The 22,246-nt window shown below is 39.9% G+C and overlaps 4 protein-coding genes across 11 annotated transcripts in view; 2 read left to right on the plus strand and 2 right to left on the minus strand.

The window, feature by feature from the left end:
- The window catches only part of LOC116265348 (glycine--tRNA ligase, chloroplastic/mitochondrial 2), a 34,077-nt gene extending 29,940 nt beyond the window's left edge, over positions 1-4,137 (plus strand). For all 8 annotated transcript variants that reach the window (XM_031645904.2, XM_031645905.2, XM_050080700.1 and 5 more), the window contains 5 exons: positions 359-448; positions 740-841; positions 2,018-2,099; positions 2,233-2,318; positions 3,827-4,137. In XM_031645904.2, the coding sequence (XP_031501764.1) occupies positions 359-448; positions 740-841; positions 2,018-2,099; positions 2,233-2,318; positions 3,827-3,925 (459 nt within the window). In that variant the 3' untranslated portion in view covers positions 3,926-4,137. The remainder of the gene's footprint in view (positions 1-358; positions 449-739; positions 842-2,017; positions 2,100-2,232; positions 2,319-3,826) is intronic.
- Positions 4,138-6,371: 2,234 nt separating this feature from the next.
- LOC116266391 (RGG repeats nuclear RNA binding protein A-like) lies at positions 6,372-10,541 on the plus strand. Its single transcript, XM_031647590.2, is given in 8 exon segments — positions 6,372-6,775; positions 7,274-7,528; positions 7,531-7,588; positions 7,694-7,762; positions 7,905-8,037; positions 9,012-9,170; positions 9,249-9,311; positions 10,057-10,541. Coding segments are annotated over 8 exon segments (1,101 nt in total). The 5' UTR covers positions 6,372-6,603; the 3' UTR covers positions 10,249-10,541.
- Positions 10,542-12,825: 2,284 nt separating this feature from the next.
- Positions 12,826-16,677, minus strand: LOC116265528 (zinc finger CCCH domain-containing protein 56). Its single transcript, XM_031646196.2, has 3 exons — positions 16,183-16,677; positions 14,589-15,523; positions 12,826-13,525 (listed from the first exon to the last, which is right to left on the minus strand). The coding sequence occupies exons 2-3, from the start codon at positions 15,394-15,396 to the stop codon at positions 13,248-13,250; spliced, it is 1,086 nt and encodes a 361-aa protein (XP_031502056.1). The 5' UTR covers positions 15,397-15,523; positions 16,183-16,677; the 3' UTR covers positions 12,826-13,247.
- A 788-nt stretch (positions 16,678-17,465) lies between these two features.
- LOC116265527 (uncharacterized) lies at positions 17,466-21,986 on the minus strand. The gene is made up of 5 exons (XM_031646195.2): positions 21,527-21,986; positions 20,601-20,863; positions 19,631-19,748; positions 18,499-18,707; positions 17,466-17,947 (listed from the first exon to the last, which is right to left on the minus strand). Exons 1-5 carry the CDS (start codon positions 21,860-21,862, stop codon positions 17,494-17,496), a joined length of 1,380 nt encoding a protein of 459 aa, XP_031502055.1. The 5' UTR covers positions 21,863-21,986; the 3' UTR covers positions 17,466-17,493.
- Positions 21,987-22,246: the final 260 nt, after the last annotated feature.

Genomic DNA, 22,246 nt, shown 5'->3' on the forward strand with positions numbered 1-22,246 from the left:
AACCACAATGTGTTGCCTATAGGCACTCATGATTGATGATCTAGACAGATGCAGTTTGGTGGGTTTTACCAGCCAATACTGGGTTTTAAGATTCTTCTTGGTCGCTTGATTAATATGTGCACTTCATGTGTTTCAACTTCAAGTGAGAGCTAAATCGACGAGGAATAGCTGAACTGTTGAAATTTTATTTTTTTAGTAAACTGTGCATGTTGCATTCTATCAATTCACCACCATATTCTTTATGCATAAATTTGAAAAGTCAAACTGGTTGTGGACGTCTGCTCATAATGAAACTGTTTTTCTGTTTAACAATATGAGCCTGGCCAGTTTATGAGGTATATCTTCATTGTTGATGCAGGTGGATAGTGGGGTAAGTGCTGAGGTTGTTCGTTCTGTACTTTCAGAGCGTGCTAATTGGCCATATTTGGCTGCAAAAACAGCAAAAAGGGTGAGTAGCTTTACTTCTCTTGTTAGTATATATGTACATAGTGATGCATATAGATGTGTATGTATGTGCATGAGTTGGTATCGTTCATCCAAACCATACTCATAAATAAGCAATGATAGAATTAGATTAAGCATAATGCTCCAGCAATTTTATTGGAGCCCATTGTATTAAGGACAATGTACCAGTCTTGTCTAAGCAGTGGTCTCTTTCACCTAAAATTTTCTTAGTTATTTCTTAATAATAGACTTATATAGCTTTTTGTTCATACATGATGTGCCTTCATTATTCTAGATGGAAGACTTGTCTAGAGAAGGCCATTTGCAGAAAATTGTGGAAGCCTACTCTCGGCCAACAAGAATTCTTCGGGGCAAAGATGTTGATCATGATGTGAAGGTACTTTAGTTTAAGCTGCAGTTCATTCCGAAGCATCAAAATTTTGGTTCTTAGAAATCTTACAAGCTCAATTGATCTGAATGTAGTAAAAACCGGTTTGTGAGTCGAATTGGCAAGGCAGCCGATTTGGAGAATCAGCTGATTCATTGATTCAGTTGAATCAGCTGAATTGGAAAAAAATATTGTAAATTTATTTTTAAAAGAAAATAAACATAAAAAATTATAAAAATCTAACTAAAAATAAGAAAATTCATAAAAGATAAAAAGTAGTTAAAAACTGACATGTGGAACTCTTGAATCAACCACCAATCCAATCGGTCAATTCAGGCCGATTCTGATAATGATGATTTATCTGATCGTTATGGTATGAAAGTGGTTCTCTCCAAGCAGCTTATTTTCATTAAATAATTTCTTCAGCTTGCTAGATAATGTGTTCTGTTCGGGATACATGTTAGGCACACCTCTGTTGCTTGGGGTCAAAATACATTATCTATTATGCACCAAACAAGGTTGTAAATGGGTTTACCTGGTTCACAATTCAGATACAGTTGGATGACGTAGTCAAGTTCTGAGTTAGTTGGATTTAGAGTTGGGTTACTGAAACTTCTATGGTATCTGAATGATCTGAATATGTTAATGTACACTTTAGCTATAACTGGTCAAGTCTCGCAGGATGGAGATAGGGTATGAGACTAGGATGTAATCAGCCTATCGTAATTTTGCTTAAAACTGACTAGAACAAATTTGGAATTGATACCTGATCTGACTAGTGATAAACGATGATTTTGAAGATTGTTGCAGTCATCTTCTACATGCCTAATCTTGTTTCTCAATCATATAGTTTACTACATAAGCTCCTGAACATAATGGGGACATGGTTCTTAAGTGACCACTATATTTGTTACAAAAGTGGGACTTGTGAAAACTGATTTGTTCCTTACTATCCTTTGAATATTGGCTTATAGACCACAAGAAATGCCCAAGTAGAAACTTGGTTTTGTATCTCTGATGTATTCAATGCCTATATGCTGGAAACAGAGTAACCAAAGGAGAAAAAGAAACTTTGGTAATAATTGCTGGCTTTCTGTGTTTAAGTAGCATTAACATCTCATTCTTTGTTGTGGTTGGCTTTGATCTTTCTGTTGAATGCTGAAGAGTGAAGATTAATATTTTCAGGTTGAGACATCTAGATTTGGGTCTAAAGAAGAGCATGCTCTTTGGGTTGCACTTCAGGCTGTGGAGGCCAAAATTCATGGAGGTATTCTTTTAGCTGCTTTCAGTTGCTTCAGCACAGTATAGTTTTCATTTTGATGCACACATGCGACTATGAGTTAATGTATCGGTTTTAAAGATCATATGTTGATTGATTTTAGCTTATGAGAAATCTGCAGAAATTGAAATCGATGATTTTGTGGAGATATCTTCCGTTCTGTTGCAGCCACTGGAGGATTTCTTTAACAATGTGTTTGTAATGGTGGTATGTGTTCTGCATTCACCTCCTGAAAAGTATCATCATCTTTCTAATTGTGTATTGTTTGTTCTTTCATTTTTTGTTGTTATTCCTGTTCCATTTTCTGGTTTTTCTAGTTTATTTTTCTTCTGTGAGCATATTTCATGTGTGAATTCACTAGATCTCATTTTTTATGTCTATTGACTATTGATGATTCATTGTACATAATTTTTGAAGATATATTGTGTTTGAGGAATAAATGGTGATCATGATTTTGTAGCTTTAGATTTAGTGTTTTATTAGTTTGTTGGGCTTATCTAAATTTTGGGCATCTACCTGAAGTATGAGTTTCCTTTTTAGCATGTTGTCTACCTTTACTCTGTCCACTGTATGCTCTTACCAGCATTACATAAGAGCAAATGAGCTCCGGCCTTTTTGACAGATACAGGTGCTTTGGCAATGTTATTGTGATAAAACTTAAAAGTAAGAAAATAGTTATGGGGCTGTTGATTTTGCCTAAATTTGTGAAAGATTTACATCTGAAGTGTACCTTTTTCTGATTTAGGGCTAGCCATTTGTTTATTGGTTTGCCATGCTGATTACTTGTTTTGCATATCAACTTTGAATTTTTTTATACAAGGAGGACCACTGCTTCCATTGTATATCTGAAATGTGTTAAAACTACACAAACTCAAAAGTGTTCCTTTAGAAATTAGATTTCTTGGTATTATGCTGTCAATAATGCAGGTTTTTCTTATCTGTGCAAGAGGAATGAAAGAATTGCAAATGAGAAGAAATATTAGCATTATTGGATTGAGGGGTTATTTCTACCCTTTTTTATGAGGGTTAGTCCATTATTGTGCTGTCCACTGTTGGGGTTGCTAGATGGTCGACCTTGGATACCTTTTTGTGAAAGTTTGCAAAAAATCATGGCGGGGTCTATTTTGAAAAAAAAACCAAAAAAGTAGTGCAGTTACATTGAGAAAGAATCTTGTTATGTTCTTTCGTTTGTTCCACGTGATAAGAACTAGTTGCTGTTTATGTATTTCTTTTTGTGTATTCAAAAAATCAAGCAGGTAGATGCATCTGTTTCTAACATATGAACATATTATATAAAACTTTGAGTCCATGAAGATGGAACCCACTTTGACAATATCAAAGGATATACGTGTTTCTAACATATGAACATATGATATTCCATTGTCAAACGTAAAGCTTTCAACCCATGAAGGTGCAACCCACTTTTAAACTATCAAGCTCCAGAACTAAATTGCAGCCTTTATGTTGATGAAGTTATTGTCAGGTTGAAATTAAGGACCAATTGATGTCAGGTTTTGTTTAGGTGATACTTGTTTGAGCGACAATGACCGTGATGATCGTCATGAAAAAATGACTGATTATTTTTTCCAGTTTTTTAATGAAATGGAAACTTATTGTTTTAGTATTTGGTCTTCAGTTTTTAAAACTGGACTCCCTTGTACTTCTGTGGCTTTTCTCATAACGGATCCAGAATTGTTAACCGTGTCTGTTCACAGGACGATGAAGGAGTCAGGAAGAATAGGCTTGCACTCCTTAAGAGAATTGCAAATCTTCCAAGAGGTATTGCAGATCTCACAGTTTTGCCAGGATTTTAGGACTTGTTTTTCCATTTTCTTGCCATTCTTTTTCATAATAATCTAAATTCAATGAACTTCGTGTATAATATTTGGATTTGTACATTATAGCCGTCATTAAATACGGCTCGGCTCTTCATGACAGTTTGCTCTTTTGTATGATCAGCTACGCAAAGAAGTGTACCCTTGGATCTTTTTTCGCATGTAATAAAGCTTTTTGTCCTCGAAAATAACAGATGCTAGGCTGTTGATGTTTTCGACGTGGATGTCCATGTTTTCTTGGTATTAGTTTTCACGTTGATACACAAAAACGAAGTTGCAGTAAGTTTCGTTTGATAATAAAGCACATTACTTAATTTGCATTTTGTCGTTCAACCCTCATATGAACAACGGTGAAATGTTTTAAGGTCCATTCGATCCCAGAAGGTCTGGGCAGCTTCAGCTTGTCCATGGTCACCCATGCTATGGTGTGAACATGGAACATGGCGCCATCATCCACCGCGGTCACCTTGGGTCTATTCTGTGATTTTACTTATTCCTTTTGTTGGATTTGCTAATCCCCATATTTTGTCTCCTTGTCTGATCCTCGTCAGAAATGGTCTAGTGATGCACATGAGTTTTTCTGTTATTATATACTCAGTCCCCGATTCTGTGAACAAGGGCTACTTCTATGGCCATAGTTTTGGACTTAACACCTCCAAGATTAAAGAGTTCAATGCTTGGCTCCTTACTTAAGCAAGTGTCCTGGTCCTGGATTTTTATGTTTATTTTCTCATCCGTCATTTTTCTTGTTATGCGCGTTCAACCACAGAGAGAGCGGACAACCATAACTCCCATCACTTAGTGCCCATTGGAATGGAACCCGAGATGTGTCACTCAGGCCTGACCTGCTATGCTGCATGCCACGTGGCACAGAGGGAGAGATACCATGAGAGCGAGGGAGAGAGGGATGGAGTCATTTTTGAAGAACCGTATTTACCACTGAAGATATGCAATCCATGTTTCTATCCTGCGTAATCTAATAGAACATCTTCCATAACCCATGTTTTTAACCGTATTCATGTTTGCAAACGTAAATCTGAATGTTAAGTGTCCATATATATTCAACAAATCGGACTTCTCACTAGTTGGCCAAATAACTCTATGACCCCACATCAGACGCTAATATATGTGCTTCAAGCGAGAGACCTAGTTCTCGTTCCATGGCATCTTCGAGTCTTTTAATTAATTTAAAAATGATTCTGGGCGCAGTCTGATATTGCATTAAGTATATCCGTCAAATTTCGTAGGTTTCAGTTTCCTGTCCGAGCTCCAAAATGCATACTAATAGCTTCTGCGAACGGGTGACAAGTCTCTTGTCCCACTGCAGACTAAATGCAAAGCTCTATACTGCTTCGAGAAGAGCACTTGGGCTACCAGTGGCTTGAGAACCAACTCTATCTTGATAAGCTTATTGCAAGGCCAGAAACCCCCAAATCGGACTCGAAATTGGAGCCGACATTGTGTTTCGGCTTCATAGCCCAAAATCATATCTAACTTGGTATGCTTTTGATCTTTTCCTTCCTAGATGTCTTTTGGTGGATGAGGATTCCACCAATCAGTTCACATGTCGACCTGTACCCATGCGCAATGCTAAATGAAAACTCTATATCCATTAAAGAATGTGTTGCTGAGGTGAAAGTGGAACTGAGCAAATTCAAAATGAATTTAACTACATTAAGGCGGCATTTACAAAACCAAGTTTTCTAAGGTGTCATCCAAACGGCCTCTAAGGGCTTGTTTAGCATGAGAACAATTTGTAACTATTTCGTGAATATTTATTTCCTAAGAGTTGAGGCAGGATCATGTAACTTGTTAAAATGTTTCATGAATGTACCCAATCTTTAGGGTGGATTAATAAACAGTCAAATGGAATCTTACTAGGCTTCAGTCCAAATGATACACGCTAGTACAGGTACATCTGTGCAGTAACAAAACACTACTTAGTGTTCCTGTGGCAGATTCCCCACATCCTCAGATTCGTCACAATCTAGTGGTTATGATGTGAAACTAATATGCGTCATCCTATGTTGGTGTGCGTTAAAAAATCTGGGCTTGTTCTAAAACTGCGCCTTCCATGATTTTTATGTACCTGTCCAATTTGCATGGTTCAGGAATTCAATATCGTCGGTGCCTCTTTCTTTGCTTAATGTTGTCTTCTTAAATTCATGTTAACTACAAAAGAAACAAAATTATATCTTTTTACGTCCAATTTGGAAAGCATGGAAAATATGAACCTAGAAATGGATTTGGATCTAGAACTGGATCCTACCCGCTTCATCCCATGCCCTTGGTGTGTCGAATTCAGTCATCATGTGTACTATACGGGGACAGTTTTGGTAACTTTGGAAGCGACGTGAAAAAACGTGAGAAAATCTGAAGTACGTTTGAAAAAAAAAATACAAGCATAAAAAAGAACAGGATGAATTTTCAAGATTAGGTTTTCTTCTCTGTCTGCTGCCTTACTACTTAGGTGCGGCTAGGGTTTTTCCTACAACACTCTACCCAGTTGCAAATGGGATATAGATGCTAGAGGCTACCACCAACTTCTCAGTAGCCAGCACTTGATCATCCTCACGATGGTGTGTCTGTCATTGTAATAGGGTTTCTGGGGATTTCGATTTCTGGGGTGTGCTTCTTTCAGCATCTTGGCAGAAAAAATGGCGACCATGAACCCTTTTGATTTGTTGGGTGGTGATGACTCTGGTGACCTGACGCAGCTCATAGCTTCTGCTCAGCAGCAGCAGGTTGTTAAGGCCGAACCCACGAAGAAGACAGCTCAGCCGCCGGCTGCAAAGCTACCCAGCAAGCCACTGCCGCCGGCACAATCAGGTCTTTTGCCTTTTTGGTCATTTGTTTTTGTTCCTCAGTTCGTCCCTTTTCTTTCTATAGTGCTTTTTGAGGATGGTGTCTTCATTTTCCCATCCTCTTTTCCTCCATTTTGGGGCAATACCCCGATTCCTTTTAGTGGTTGTAGACAATTTTCTGTTTGTAACTGAAAAATGCTGGTTTACTTTTTCCAATGCCGGTTCTTTATTCCGATAAGTCGAGCGGAAATCGTCTATGATGACATGTCTCTCTCTTGTCTAATCATCTTTAACAAGTTATGTTATTCATTGTTTAATTTGGAGTTTTAATGTTGATGGATGGTAGGATTCTGATCCTAAAACCCAACAGTTCAGCGTTTCGCTGCTGTTTTTCTTGCTTCTGTCATTGTAATTATCTGTATTTGTTCTTTTATGCTTGTAGTTAGGACATTAAAGTCAAGTTGCATATTAGCCTTTTCTTTTTTGTACATATCCCTGATAATCGGTTTCACACCTTTTACAGTAAGGGAATCAAGGAATGAATCCAGCGGAGGAAGGGGTGGTGGTCGTTCTGGTGGTCGTGGCTATGCCCGTGGTCGTGGGGGGTTTAATCGAGACACGAACAATAATGGAAATGGTTACGGTAATGGTTATTCTGGTGGTTATGGTGCACTGGATGATGGAGAAGTTGAGAAGCAATCAGAAAGAAGTCGAGGCGGATTTGGTGGGCCACGTGGCTCATTCCGTGGTGGTCGTCGTGGAGGTTTTGCTAATGGTGACTCGGGGAAGGTGGTCGCCCACGAAGACAATTTGATCGTCATAGTGGCACTGGACGCGGGTTGAATTTCTTTCCTTTTTTTTTTCCCACTTGGCTCGACTCTACAGCATGTTTACGTGCAGATCAAAATTTTTCTAAAAATGTTTTTATTTTTTGTGGGTTCAGAAACGAGTTTAAACGTGAGGGAACTGGCCGTGGAAATTGGGGAGCTCCAACTGATGAAGGATTTGTTCAGTAAGGAACTCGTTTCAGTATTGTTGAAACATTTTGATTGAGGATCTGTAATTGCGGTGATTTCACTTTTGGCTGCTTTTATTTGTATATTTGCCTTTTCAAAACTTATTTGTGGCTGTTATTGGCACTCACATTTGTTCAGGGAAGGCGAGGAGCTTGTTAACGACAACGAGAAGAAGTTTACTCCTGAAAAACAACCTGATGGGGAGGAGCTGGCAGGAGAGGACAGGCAGACTACCCCGGAGGAGCCAGAAGAAAAAGAACTTGAGGACAAGGTAATACCTTTAGATAAAAACTCAATCATGTATTCCTTTTATTTTATCAAGAGCTTTAAACGGAACCTTGACCACCTCTACTGCATCAGTTTTAAACTTCATGCATTTTATCCAATTAGGATAACTGCACTCTTTTGTGGTTTCCACGGTTCCACCTTGGACCTTCTTTATTTTCATGTACCATCACAAAGTTGATATTTTTAGTCTATTTCTTTGTTTAAAATTGATTGGGCTTGTGTCATTTTTAGTCATGGAATATGTCAAAAATAAACTGGCAACACTTCAATGATAAGCTGTTGATTATTTTTGGCATTCAAATTCGTAATGCTGATCATCTCTATCAGTGAAGCTGACAAATCTCACCCAATTTCTTGTAGTGGAAAAAGTCATATCTCTTGCTTTCTCTATACAATAGCAGATAATCTATGATAAAAGTATCACTTCTGATGCACTTAACACGACCTCATCTTGGAGTAGCTCTTTATGGCTTTACTAGCCCTGCTGCAGGTCATGGAGCTCTCTATCTAACCTCTAGCAAAAGTTTATGATAAGCTATGCTCTTCCTGTCAATACCCTCCCTTCCTCTCTTTTTAGACTTAAGTGTTAATATGTTTCACATTTTTAAAAGCTGTCAAAATTGTTTTGTTGCTTTCTGATGAGACCTCCGTCCAACATTTTAAGAGAGCAGCTATTTGGCTGTGCATCTTTGAAACTGAAGGCATGCCAGTTTAGATCTTCTGTCAGATAGTTTTGTGTTTGGCGAATGCAGAGTACGTTGTTGTCCTTCTTTTTGAGAGTGCATTTATTAGGAGCTTTTGTTTATAGCGTCCACTCAAAAATGCTGTTGTTTACTCGGCCCTTGTTATTTCTTTCCTTTTTCTGTCTCAAGCAGCCAACTCTTTGTCTATATGTTGGTTGTCTGTGGAGCACCTCTTCACCTTCTATATGGCATATGTTTGTTTCTGCTTTAATAGGAGATGACCTTGGAAGAGTATCAGAAGGTGCTTGAGGAGAAGAGGAAAATTTTGCTGGGGCTTAAACATGAAGAGAGAAAAGTGGATTTAGATAAGGAACTTCAATCAATGCAGCAACTTTCAGTGAAGAAGGACAACGATGATGTTTTCATCCAACTGGTAGGTTGCTAGTTTGCCAAATCCTGTCTACAATTTCTTGGTAGTTAAGTAATAGTTACCTTAAATGTTCTTTTGCAGCGTTCTGACAGGGACCTGGCAAGGCGCAAAGAGATTACTGAAAAGGATGAAAAGGTTAAAAAGGTGAGAGCAACACCCCTCTCTCTGCTAGCAATCTTATGCAACATTTGTCGTGCCTTTTTTCTTAGTCACATGAAACCCCAAAATTGCAAAGAGTTCAGGATTTGATGTGGTCAGTTGTTTGCTACTTACTGATTTTTGTTTCTGCTTAGTCCATGACTGCGAAGATGTTCTGCAAAATTCTTTAGTTGATATCTGATAATTGTGTCTTTGAGTAGTTAGATAATTTTTATGAAATCATCACTTTATGCTGGAAATAGATGGTTTTGGCAATTAAATATAACAGTGCTGTTCCTGGAGACATTTTAAATAACTGGGATTCTACATTAGAAGACATGATTTTTCTGCGGTCAGAGAGAAATTTGGGGAAATACTACTGCCAAGGCAACTGTGAAATTACAAGCCTAAATGATCCATTTAAAATATTTTTTAGATACAGGAGTCACAACGATCAAGAAGAGCTATTATCGTATAGTGCTTGTGAGCGTGTAAGGCCAACTTCTAGAAATGGTGGTCCTCTCTAAAGCTTGTTTTTGGTATTTTCATAAGATAGGACATAGGATTTTTTTTTCCGATCTGCTAGAGGCTGAAAGGATCCCTCTCTATTCTTCTAGCTCCAGTTGCCTTGGTAAATTTCTGGCTTGAAGTCCACTTCTTGCTGTTGTCTTTCCATTCTCAAGAGTTGTACATGCCACTATGCCAGTTATTTGCTGCCTCCTTGACAAAAATGTTTTCTTGCTCCTGTTAGTCTTTTCCCATCAATGAGTTCTTGAAGCCTGCCGAAGGGGAGAGATACTATGGCCCCCGAGGACGTGGGCGTGGTCGGGGACGTGGTGACCGTGGTGGCTTTAGGAGTGGCTTTGCACCAGGTGAGGTGAATAGTATGGCAGCTCCTGCTATCCAGGACCCTGGTCAATTTCCTACTCTTGGTGGCAAGTAAGCATCTGCAGGCAGCACTTCTTTCAGCACCCTTGTTTTCCTTTTTTTTCTCCATAGTTTTGGACCAGCAGAATGAGTGCAAGATTTTGAGTAAACGGAAAGAAGAAAAAGGAAATTTTTATTTATTGTATTTTGAATGACGAATGTTTTCTTCCCTGTTCATTTCTAGAAATGTACAACTAGGTGATACTTTCATTTTGCATGTTCTTTCTAGAGTTGTACAATGAGGTATCTGAACTGCAGACAATTTCTTTTACCTTCTTTCCTGTTTTGAAGAAACATATTCGTGCTGTCCATGTGCTTGCCCATGCGCTACCTGCACGCGTATCTTCCTTCTTTTTGCTTTCTGCTTTCTTATTAATAAGAATGTGGGACCTTCGTTTACCACCTTTTTTTAGGTGGGCGGCTGAAATCCCCACTATCCAAGAGCAGAAGCAAGCCCCCCTTTGCTTCCAGGCTCAGAGCTGTGTATCTGGTTTGGAGTCCCCGCTGCATATCAACTAATGCATTCCTCTCATCGGTAGAAGGGATATATGGCACCCATGCCCACTTGAATCAGTAGCTGGCGACCGGCTCCACGCCGGCTTTGTTTACCACCTTTCAAAAGACAATTTGATGGGCTACTTCATTTCCAGAACAGCCGGATTTGTGTACCTTCGCTGTTCCCTTTCCACTCTGACGCCGTGACGAAGGTGTTACTGTGAGAACAAATGAACAATTAACCGGGTTTGCGTGTCTGACCAAACATGCCTGGAGTTCGTTTGTTTTGAATCAAACGAAAGCTTGGGTTTCTGTCCGAGCGTCATGCTTTCTTAGTCAGGTTAGTTACCCGGAGCAACAGGGTCTCTCTTTCTACTGAAAATCTTTTGGGTTCTTGGCACTTTTAACCAGAAACACCAGCGTGACTGGATGCATCACAGTAGAAGCGGATACTGTGCTAAACCATTTTAATCTGCCGTGGTAAATTCAGCCAAATCATTAAAATGTGTAACCGTATGTTTTTTGACGAATTGTTTCGGAAGAAAAAACAACTGAAAGCTGTTCAGGGGGAATTGATCGAGATTAATCCATCCCGGCCAATTGATCTTGCTTCAACCATATTGCTACAATGAGTTTCTTAGCGGGGCGCTCTTTTCTTTGTTGTTCCTTAGGAGTGACATTTATTGAATACAGGATGTTTGTGTCCATGGCAATTCTAACTGGTTGGGCGGTGCCTGAAAACGTATTTTAGCAATTCCATTAGCTTTGTGGGTTAAACTCTGTTTTACATTATAATATTCCTTAATTATCATAAGGGGGCGCTATCGTTTCAGTAGCAGGGTTCATGGTATTTCAGCTTGAATCTGCCAAGCTTGATATCCAAATGTACTTAGCAGCACATTTAGTTTGAACCTTAGACTTTGCTACCATTGCGAAGATTGATCCGATCGAACGTATCTTTTTGGCCATCTACCACCTGCATCCTTTTAAATTGTCAATGAGTATCAACTGAGAGCGATGATGTAAGATAAGATCTATTATCGCCCAAGTACCAATCCTAACTCCCGCCCCGAGCTTGCCAATTGAAAGGGTCTGGACTCCTACCAGTGTCACGTGTGCCTTTCACTCGTGTGATCTAGAGTACATGGGCTTCAGTGATCCACCAGAAAATCATTTCTTTTGTAGGTAACCTGACCTTCGCTTGAGACAGAGCAGACCAAGGGTCTTAGGCAGCTGGCTACAGATTCAACACTCGCTTTGGCCTCGTAAGGGTTTTAGGCAGCTAGCTATAGATTCATTGTGGGGTTAAATTTCTTTGTGCTTACCTGTAGGGTTAAATTTCTTTGTGCTTACCTTGGTGAAGGTTTTTAAGGTTCAAAGAGCTTTACCCTCAAAACTTTGCGTTATTCAGTCGATCATAGGTATGGCAGGTTAAACGTTGTGTTTGATAGCCTCCGATTCATAAAAAAAAGTTTGTTTTGAGAGATTCTCAGTAGCATGGATTTTAAATATATGGTACGTGTTAAAAACCATTGATATCGGATGGGAGGGAGAGAGAGGAGTCCGACCTTAAATCCATAGATCTCTCAAATCACCAAGGATCTCAGATCTGCGGTGAAAACCAACATAGGATAAGAGAAAATTGATAATGGTCTCGATCACATGGATGACCATGTAAGGACATGCTCCCAAGAGCGTCTGTTTCACACTCACACAGAGCAGATTCTAGCTAATGAACACAGGAAAAAGTACTTGAATGGGAAAACTAGACCTTTAATCAAGGTAACAGTTCAAAAACCGGAGTGTGCAACTGGTGATGACCTCGGATATTTACTATTGACCTTCGATCCGAAAGTCTTGGTTATATCCAGACGGATACAGCTCTTCTTGGCCAAACTAATAAAACAAGTTGGTTTAAAATCGTTGTCAAACGCTCGCGCTTTCGGCTGGCCACTGATTGGAAACATGTTGGCGATTCAAATGTACTTTCTAGTCTCCCATCCGACATTTCCACTTTGGTGTGCTTAAAGAGTATTTATATATGCACGAAGGGGAGAGAGAGAGAGAGAGAGAGAGAGAGAGAGAGAGACAGTCCATATAAGATGATAGTTCATTTTCACCTCCATACGAGGACCTTGACCTGAAAAATTCTACATCCGGGATATCAGCTGACTATCTTCAGGGGTACATCGGCCATCAGCGCCATGTACACCAGTGTCGGATGAGGATTGTCAATAACTAAAAGAACTAGCTGGCAATAGACTAATTTCTCCTTCTTCATGGAGTTTTTCAAATCAAACAACACGGAATCCCCATGGTTATTTCTAGCCTCGACGAAGATGCCACTCCTCTTCAAAATCCCAGCCACTGCCAGAAAGGGGGAACGGTAACTTAGAGATTGCACAAAGCATAGTTTTTGAGTTGCTTGATAACCATCAGACTCATCCTACATGAACATGATGTGGTGGATGGTTTCTACCATCATGCTATAACAGCAGGACAAGCTTTAGCTTTAGTGCATCACTCGTTGTCGTCAATCCAATCACCATAAATCCTACTGATTTTATCTGGACCTTTCCACTTCTGCTGTGAGGGCCTTTGTGGCCCCTGTCGCTGACTTATGCCAACAGATCTCTGTGATGGAACCCCCATACCATAGACCTCTGGATGTGCAACTGGCACGAGAGATGCAGTGACATCCTGCACCTTTGAAGACGACCCGACCTGCTTTGAATCAGCAGACACCGAAGAAGAATCTCGACCGTCCTCAACAAGGCCCCCTCCATACTTGTGGAGCTCTGTTCCAGGAAAGAGTGAGTGAACTCTTTTAAGACGTCGATAATTAACAATCTACTATGGAGAAATAAAAAATCAGAATGACCAATTACATAAGATCTTTAAGTTCTCATATGTCTGAACTTCTAGCATCCTTTCAACTGCCAGCGGTCTCTCCCTAGTATGGATTGTGAGGTCATTTCTCATAAAACTGAACAATCCATGATAAATCAGAAGCCTATGTATCTGAAGTTCTAAACCCTGCAATATTCAAAAGCATTCACCCAAGTCGAAGACCGATTTCTAGGAACAACGTCAACAGCATTCCTTGTCAACCATCAATGGATAAAGCGGTATATAGGATAACTTTCATATGAACTGCCATCAATAAGCACAAAGTCTATATTGTTATCAAATCAAAGCTTCTTTGATTAAAAGGTGAGTTTGGAAATAGAATGGCCCTGGCATATCATTTAGGTATTTTGAGGATACTCAAGGAAAATCCAAAGAAAAGAGCACTCTCACAGAGAATGAGAGTCATGAAATTCAAAACAACCTACAGCTTTCAGCACAAGTATCCAACCTAATCTGGGACTATCACCTTCAAGTTTATCTTGGTAATACAAACAATCAGACGCCAAGATACTTCCTAGGGATCACATACAATCCATACCCTGAATGCCTTATTCTGCCCAGACAGAGAGATGGAGTCTTGAGCAACACATGGTAGTCAGACTGAGTTTCAGGCTCATTAAAACAATATATATGAAGCCAACCTGATAACCGAACATGTTTCGCAACAAATGAGATCACTGATAAAAACACAAAAATATACAGATTAAATGAATGATTAAAGAAAGACCACGATTGGAAAACCATTTTTCACATTGACGGTTTATGACAAGTACATAGCCTTTGTATTCAAAGATTTCATTTTTCGAGCAAAAACGTTGTTGGAGGTGAACAAACTACAAAGAATCACCAACTACAGACCAGCTAAAGAAAATTGCACGTTTGACTGTGTTAATGGTAAACAAGGATTCCATGTTGCACACAAAGAGAAGTTCGAGAGAAACAGAACTATACCTCCTAACCCATGAGCAAAGTGGCACTTGTTCCCAAATGGACAATATCCTGTCATCTCCCACTTGTTACAAATCCTAGTTTTCCAGTTTGAAGGTTTCTGATTAGATCCATTGCCTCCATTATTTCCATTGCCATAGCCGCTACCACCTGTAGGTCCTAAGCTTATGGCTACACTTTCCCGAGCTTTTGACTGCTCATCATGTAGGAAAGTACATGTATCTCCATAAGGACAGCCTTCCTCAGTGTAGAACTTCTTGCAGTGTCTCCCTTTATAAGATCTCTGTTCTCCACCCATACCTGATGAACTCAAAGCTGGTATCTGGTTTTCCTCTCTTGGTTCTAAAATCTGAGACCGATCCTCGTCCTGAGCAGCCACGATTTCTTGCCAATTGGGAGGCGGCTTCCTCAGTTCCTCTATTCCATGTGCAAAATTGCAGTTTGTTATGTAAGGACAAGTCCCTTGCCTAAACTTGCAGCAGAGTTTGGTCTTGAAAAACATCCTGCCGATTGCCTTTGATCGACTAACAGATGATTCCCTGCCAAATCCACCTCCTTGTGGATCACCCTGTGCATTTCTGGACCTCTTTTGAGATGGTTCACTTCCGGATCGAGATTGTGACTGCCGCCCATCAAAGCTGGAGGCAGACATGTAATCTGAATCTCCATTCCAAGCTCTATAATCTTCCTCTGTTGCCCAAATTGCTTGATCATTCAATCCAGGCATCCAACTATCCCCACTATTGGTTGGAATCTCTCTAATCACTGAAGCAGCATCGCCAGTAAAACCGATGCTACCATCATAATCCATAACCAAACAAACACCAGCTTAGCACGCGAAACTATATAAGACCTTCAGTCTCATGTACCAACAAGACTAATCCTACCGTTTCCCTCCGTTATTCACTGGTCAGATTGTGAGACAGAACATTTACATTCTGCACAAATTTCAGCACAAATTACCATTATGAACACAAGAACTTGAATCCAGGCAGAATATAAGGGAAAAGAAAAAGTGATAAGAACAAACAAACAAGAGCAACAGCAGAACTTCTTTTGTCTTACAGAAAAAACTTAGACCTTACAAATGTTCGAGGTCGCTAGCTATACCTTGAGACAAAGAGGGCTAGCTAGCTTTGGAATAACAAGAACATCTTTCTTCTATTTCACTTCACAATCCTCACCACAGTATCTGAGAGACCTTTTACTCAGAGAATCCCGTGAAATCAACGATGCGTTTTAATAACGGGAGAACAAAAAGAACAGCCAACTCAGTTATGTTTCGACGAATAATAACCTGTGCAAATACCCAAAATTTTGTGCACCATTTCAAGATCTCAGGAAGATCATACCGAGAAACAATAAATGAAAATGTATCTGAACCCTAAACTCATTCAACCAACAAATTCTCGCCATGCAAAGCCTATCGACAATCAACATCCCTCAAGTAAAGAAATTTTCTCAAGAAAAGGTACCAACAAATCCCTTAAGGCCAGAAAAAAATGTTCTTTTTTTCCCAAACTCAAAGAACTTCACGAAATCTGAAAGACACTTTTAAAAATCAGAAAAGAACCAGAGAGAGCCAGAGACTGAGAACCTCAATCAAAAGCAATCAACAGCAGCCAACAGAGATCCAAGTAAACTCTTCAATTTGTAGCGGAGAAATGATGGAACAAGAGTATCCGATTAATGAATTGGCGTCGATTTTCTCTCTTTCGCTCTCCCTCCTCCTTTCTCTCTCTCTCTCTCTCTCCCTTTCTGGCCAGAGTCGTCTCCCAGCTTTTCTTTCCCCTTTATCTTCTTTTTAACTTGGGTTCTTGTCGAGGAGCGAGATCAGATTTAAGAGAGTTGGCTTCTGGTCCTTCTCCATCGCCAATTTTTCCCCTCCCCCTTTTCTCACAACCAAGTGCTTAGAATATCACCACGTTGCCAACTCCTTTGCATTGTAATAATGTAATGAAATACCAAAAAGACCCAACTTTGCCCGGCAGATGGAAAATTTGAGATGGAACTTGGAACTTCATACCAAATCAAAACCCCCACCTAAGAGTGGTGAGATAAGTCAGAGAAGCAGTCAATGTCCTTTCCTCTCTCTCTCTCCTCTCTAGGAAGAAAAGAAAGAATATTCTTGTAGCTGTAGGTTCCTTTTATTAAACGATGGAACGCCCTCTTCACCACGAGGAACGCCCGAGTTTCTATTTACCGAAGCAAGAAGGACGATTAGTCTTTATTATTTAATGTGAAGCCCAAAGCGGCTGAATCATGATACGCCCTTTAAGAGGGATAATATTTAGACCCAGATTACTATCGCACCTATGCCTGCTGGGTCTTCATGCATCGACAGAGTTGTGGTGGCAGTCGTGCTTCAGCCGGCCCTTGCCACTTTTGTTTGAAGCATACACAAGAGCTTTACTGTTGTTCTCGTGCTGCAAATTTCCCAGGGCAGCAACAGGCCAGAGTCTTTGTCTATGACTGTTACGTTAACCAAGTAGTGTAAGTTCTCTTGCCTCTCACTCTGTCCCTCCGTTATATGGAGTCTGTGTCACTCAAGACACCATGATTAACTCTCGGTGAAACTTCAGATGCCAATAAGCAAGGTACGAAAAATTTGCAGCTGTTAATAGCATGCCCGTGTTATACGCGTCTTTGCGGCCACGGGAGACCATTCCCTTCCATCGCAACCGCACAATGTCGTGAAATTCCAGGAGTCAGAGATCTTATGATGGAAAATGTAACTGGGTAACTGGTACCATCGACGACTCAAGGGAGAGAGAGAGAGAGAGAGAGAGATAGACAGGAAGCGTTGAAGAGTTGGGAAAGAGGCACTTGATGGTTTTGGAGGCAAGAGAAGGAACAAGAAAAATTAAAAGCAGATGAATGTACAGTTGAAAAAATAAATTAAATTAAACTAAATGCTAGAAATGTGATTAGAGAGGACATCTAAACAAATTCCTGAGCCACCAGATCCCAGTGGGAGTGATGCTGCCAATTCGGTAGCATCCTGCAGCCGGAGACGGGTTCCCTGCTGCCCCACAACCACTGCAGCTACTCTAGATGCCAAGCCACCCATGCCCTTTAGATCAGAAGCTCCTCTCAGGAGACCATACAGAATTCCAGCAGCATAAGCATCACCAGCTCCGCATGTGTCAACTGGCACGCATGGTGCCGGAGGAATGTATAATGCTTCCCCTTTGACACCAATGAATGAGCCTCTTGGGCCGTCTGTAACGCAGACCAATGGAACAATATGGCTCAAGTATCTGGTTGCTGAGATGGGGCTCTCCTTTGAACTAAAATGGCAGAGAGCTCTGGCCTCGTCACCATTTGCGAACAGTATATCAGCATGTTTCCCGATTATCTCCCTGACGAAAGCAAATGAAAAGGTCAGAAACAATAAAAAGGAAGAGGCAGATCGTGATACTAACAAATTTTCCAGTGCAGGGCTTGCATAAGAAAACTGAATTCCAAAAGACTGTTCTTTCCAACAAATATTAGTCCAGCATTCATGGTATGAATCGTAAATTCCACTTCAAGGAGAATAAGAAGCTACAACTCTTGGATAATAGCAACACGTGAAAAAGGCTCAAATTTCCAGGACTCGTCAGGCAGAAGTTGTATGAAGCAGAAAGTTGATATCAAACATCAAATATGCTGGAGTTATGGAATTCAGGAGTCTACGAGCCATTACTCCACTGAAATGGTTGCTTGGGTGGAAGTGATTGTCGAGGCAATCAGGCATTGGCAACTCCGTTAAGGATTTTTTGCGAATGAAGTTGTTCAAAAAGTGGATATATTACGGTTTGCAGAATTAGATACTTTCACTGCTTCAATATTCAACTCCCTTGAAGCCGAGCTTCGTGGCCACAACACATGAAACAGTATCCTAAACACGACAATCAATTTTACAGCTCACCAGAAATGGTCATAATATCTCTGGACGCATGTTATGTCAGATGCAGTAACAGCAATAAGGGCGCCATTTCTATGAGCAGCTCCACAAGCACTGAAGATTGATTGCCTTGCCTGAGGGAACTCAAATAAATATCCTTCTATAACAAGAATGGTTGTTTTGGAAAGCATGCTGGCCAAACATGAATCAAAGTTGACAGTCGACGATGTTCCCTGGCAACAAACAACATAACCAATGAGATGAGTAGGCTCAAGTTCCAGCAAAAACTCAACTGTAGTACGATCTGTACATGGCAATTATTACCTTAGTACCTTTTGTTTGTCATAACACTATAAAAGTTTTCCTGCCAAACTATCGAATACTTGTACATCTTCACCAACGTGGATAAACGTTATTAAACAACAACATTTTCAGACATACTCCAACACTGATAGGATTCATGTTGGATCCAATTTACTACTTGTTATAGGATCAGTCGCTTGGATACAGTAGTGGGGCATAAACAATAAATGAGGTAAAGATGCAAAGCAGAACAAGATGAAAGAACCCACCGAACATAATCCTATTACTACAACCCCAAGAATTGTACAATCGCATGCACAAGTCTGTGCATCTGTTCTTATTAGAGCATCAGCAGTGAAGGATTAGAAGGAGTTTGATATAGGAAATGCTAATTGGAGGACTTCAATAATTAGGGTCCAGAAGTATGAGTCCCTTCCCTTTTTCACAAAATCAAAATGACAAAATTCGACTGCTTACATTCAATTCTGTCTTAAGCTACTGCCTTTGGAATTTCCAGAAATGCATTAACAGCTATATTTGATTTAAGAAAAACATTTGAATCCCCAATAGCTAAATTGCATTGAAATAAATATCCATCACGAATGTCATGAACATCCACTTATTCCTATTATTTGAATCCAGTGAAGCAAAAATGTAAATACCGATGCACCTGAGACTCAGAGGAATTAAAGCAGAAAAAATAGTTCTCTGTAACTTGATAGGAATGACTTGGGAATAATCCCATAATGGTTGAGATTTAGCAGACCAGGTGCTGAGATCAGTTTCGGCAAGATTGTAACATGCCACCAAAAAGTTTAAGCTACAAAATTTCACACTGGATAAAGGAGTTTACTTGGTATGCAAGCATGGTCCGTTGTGCATCTGGAGTCGTAAGAACAATTACTGTCCCTGTTGTTGCATCTTTAATAGGATCTGACAGAAAAGCTACATCTGCTCGACACAATTTTGACCTGCAAGCACAAGATACTGCATCAGTTACACCAAATTTGCCTCATTTATCAAAATGGTGAGTAAAATTGTATATGCATATTCAACTGATACAACATGAGGGCAGCAAATAATTGTGTTAGATGATAAGTTTTTCAGGAAAAAGTCCATAATTGTCCTCAAAATTTTCTGACAAATTTTCATCGTTTTGGAAAAGTGACATGGCATGCCAGAAGATACTCACTCACTTGGAAAATAAAATCAGAGAAAACAACTGGAGCTTAGATTTGTGGATAATGGATAAATTGCAGCTACTTGACACAAAACTATATCATGTAAGAAACTGAGCATGGGCCTAAATCTTATTCGAAACATGACAATCTAACACAGATATACCTGAAAACATTACCAAATAAGTTAACCATCTGCCTATCCATGTGTAGAGATTCTCTTGTTTCAAATGCTTTTCTTCAGACCAAATAGAACTTAATAGTCTAGAATAACTGAAAAACTTAAGGTTCATAGAAGATTTTTCAGAAAATTACAAAAGAAAAGCCAACTACAGGGATTTGGCTAGAGTTTTCTGCATTAAGAAGATTTCAATTGTATATGCACATAGGACACCGTGAAACATCTTCTAAATGACTTCTATTGTTCCTTGTTCTTTTTTCCCTGCTTATAAAGAATATTATTAGTATATTGTCTCCAGGAAGATCAAGTATTGGGTAGTTTTCAAAAGTTACCATGGTGTCTCAATCATAAGTAAACAGAAAACCTCTATGATAAAACATGCTGGTGCTTCATACAAGCAAACTTTTCTCCATGCTAGAACCAATCATTCTTATTCTCATGCACGTAAGTGACCAAAAAGGTACCTGTAAAACCCACCCAGTGGGTCGCTCCCAACACCACCGGCCATGCCCACGTTTAAAGAGGGTCCTGCAATGGCCTTAGCACCTAATCTGGCCAAAGCCACTAGTGAATTTGAAAGGGAACCTCCAGCAGCAGCTTTATAACTGCAACCGTCCATCGCCTGCAAAACTCTCCCTCTCTCTTCATGGTTAACAAGTTTTCTTGTCCCTTTCTCGAGACCCAATCTTTCTAAGAACTCGTCGTCCACCATGCCAGAAAAGTCAACCTGAAAACATAAAGACCAGCATTTCTAATAAAGGAAGTATTCGATTCAGATCATTTCATAATGCAATTGAAAATGACATGAAGATAGTAGTAGGAAATGCAATCCAAAATGAGAGAGACTACGCTACAGCTCAAAATTACGTGCATCGAAAGGGCTAGACCACCCTAGAAGAAGCGTCCCAAGAAATAAACTTGAACTAGCAATTATGAAGAGTTTAAGGATCAATTCTGTGACTTATTTCGGCTTACAAAACTCAAATTCCCTAGTCTTGAGACATAAAAAACATATTTGCATAATTTTTTTTTTTTTTGAAAAATGTTCAGAAAAACGAAGAAAATTATGCGTCCGCTTCATACTTTTGGTGCAGAGACATACCACATGGCTTTTCAATCTAGACATTTGGACAACTTATTTTCACCGGAATTCCGCAGTTCGCAGCCTTTTAGATCATGGAAGTAATATGCAAGTTTATTCTCGTCTTCAATTTTCCTTCAAACGTTCCCCATCATGATTTGATGGACACTATACGTCTCAAAAATGATTATCCTCGTATTTTCTACGAACACTTTCAAAAATCTGTACTTTTGGCTTCTCACCATAGACAAGGAATCAACCACTACCAAAAAACATAAGTAAAAGAAAAGGGTCTCAAGGAAAACTTACCATTGCCTGACCAATACCCAAAACGTCCCACCTCTCGGGCGAGCTACCTTCCTCCTTTTCTTCTCCTTCCTCTTCATCTTCGTCATCATCATCTTCTTCCTCTGATTCTTCTTCGACACCTGCAACCTCTTTTGAACTGCCCTGTACTCTACACAGCAGCCCATCTTTTCTTTCACAGAGAACCCAAGACAATCTCTTGCCATCCACAATTCTCCTCCCTATTCTATATCTACTGAAACTGCACGAAGAACGCCTAGTGGTATGAAACAACAAACTTGAGCCACTCCTAGAAGCTGTGAGGCGATTGCAGGCAGGAAGGAGAGACATGGCTGCCATTTTTCCTCTCGAACAGGAACTAAGAAACGAAACATAAAAGGTATAATAAAGATTATGTACAGAAGGAGGAGGCAGAGGTCCAGCCTCCCGTCGCCTAGAACGATGGAGGGGATGTCTGGACTCTGGATATGATATGGGAAGAAGAGAGGGGGAGCAGGAACCTCCTTCCAAATACAAATTACATGACTACCCCTCTCCTTCTGGATAATAACAGAAGAGAACTTGCTTCTGTGGAAGCGTGTTAAGGTGGGGTTTTGTGGATTTGAGGCTGCCACCAAGTACAGAAAGTTCTTCCCTGCATCAACTCATTGCTAGTGAACGAATTGCAGGCCCGGAAGTTGGCCGGTTCTGTTTAATAAATTATTAGATGCTTCTGCATTTCAA

The sequence above is a fragment of the Nymphaea colorata genome, chromosome 12 (genome assembly GCF_008831285.2).
Source record: "Nymphaea colorata isolate Beijing-Zhang1983 chromosome 12, ASM883128v2, whole genome shotgun sequence".
NCBI lineage: Eukaryota > Viridiplantae > Streptophyta > Magnoliopsida > Nymphaeales > Nymphaeaceae > Nymphaea > Nymphaea colorata.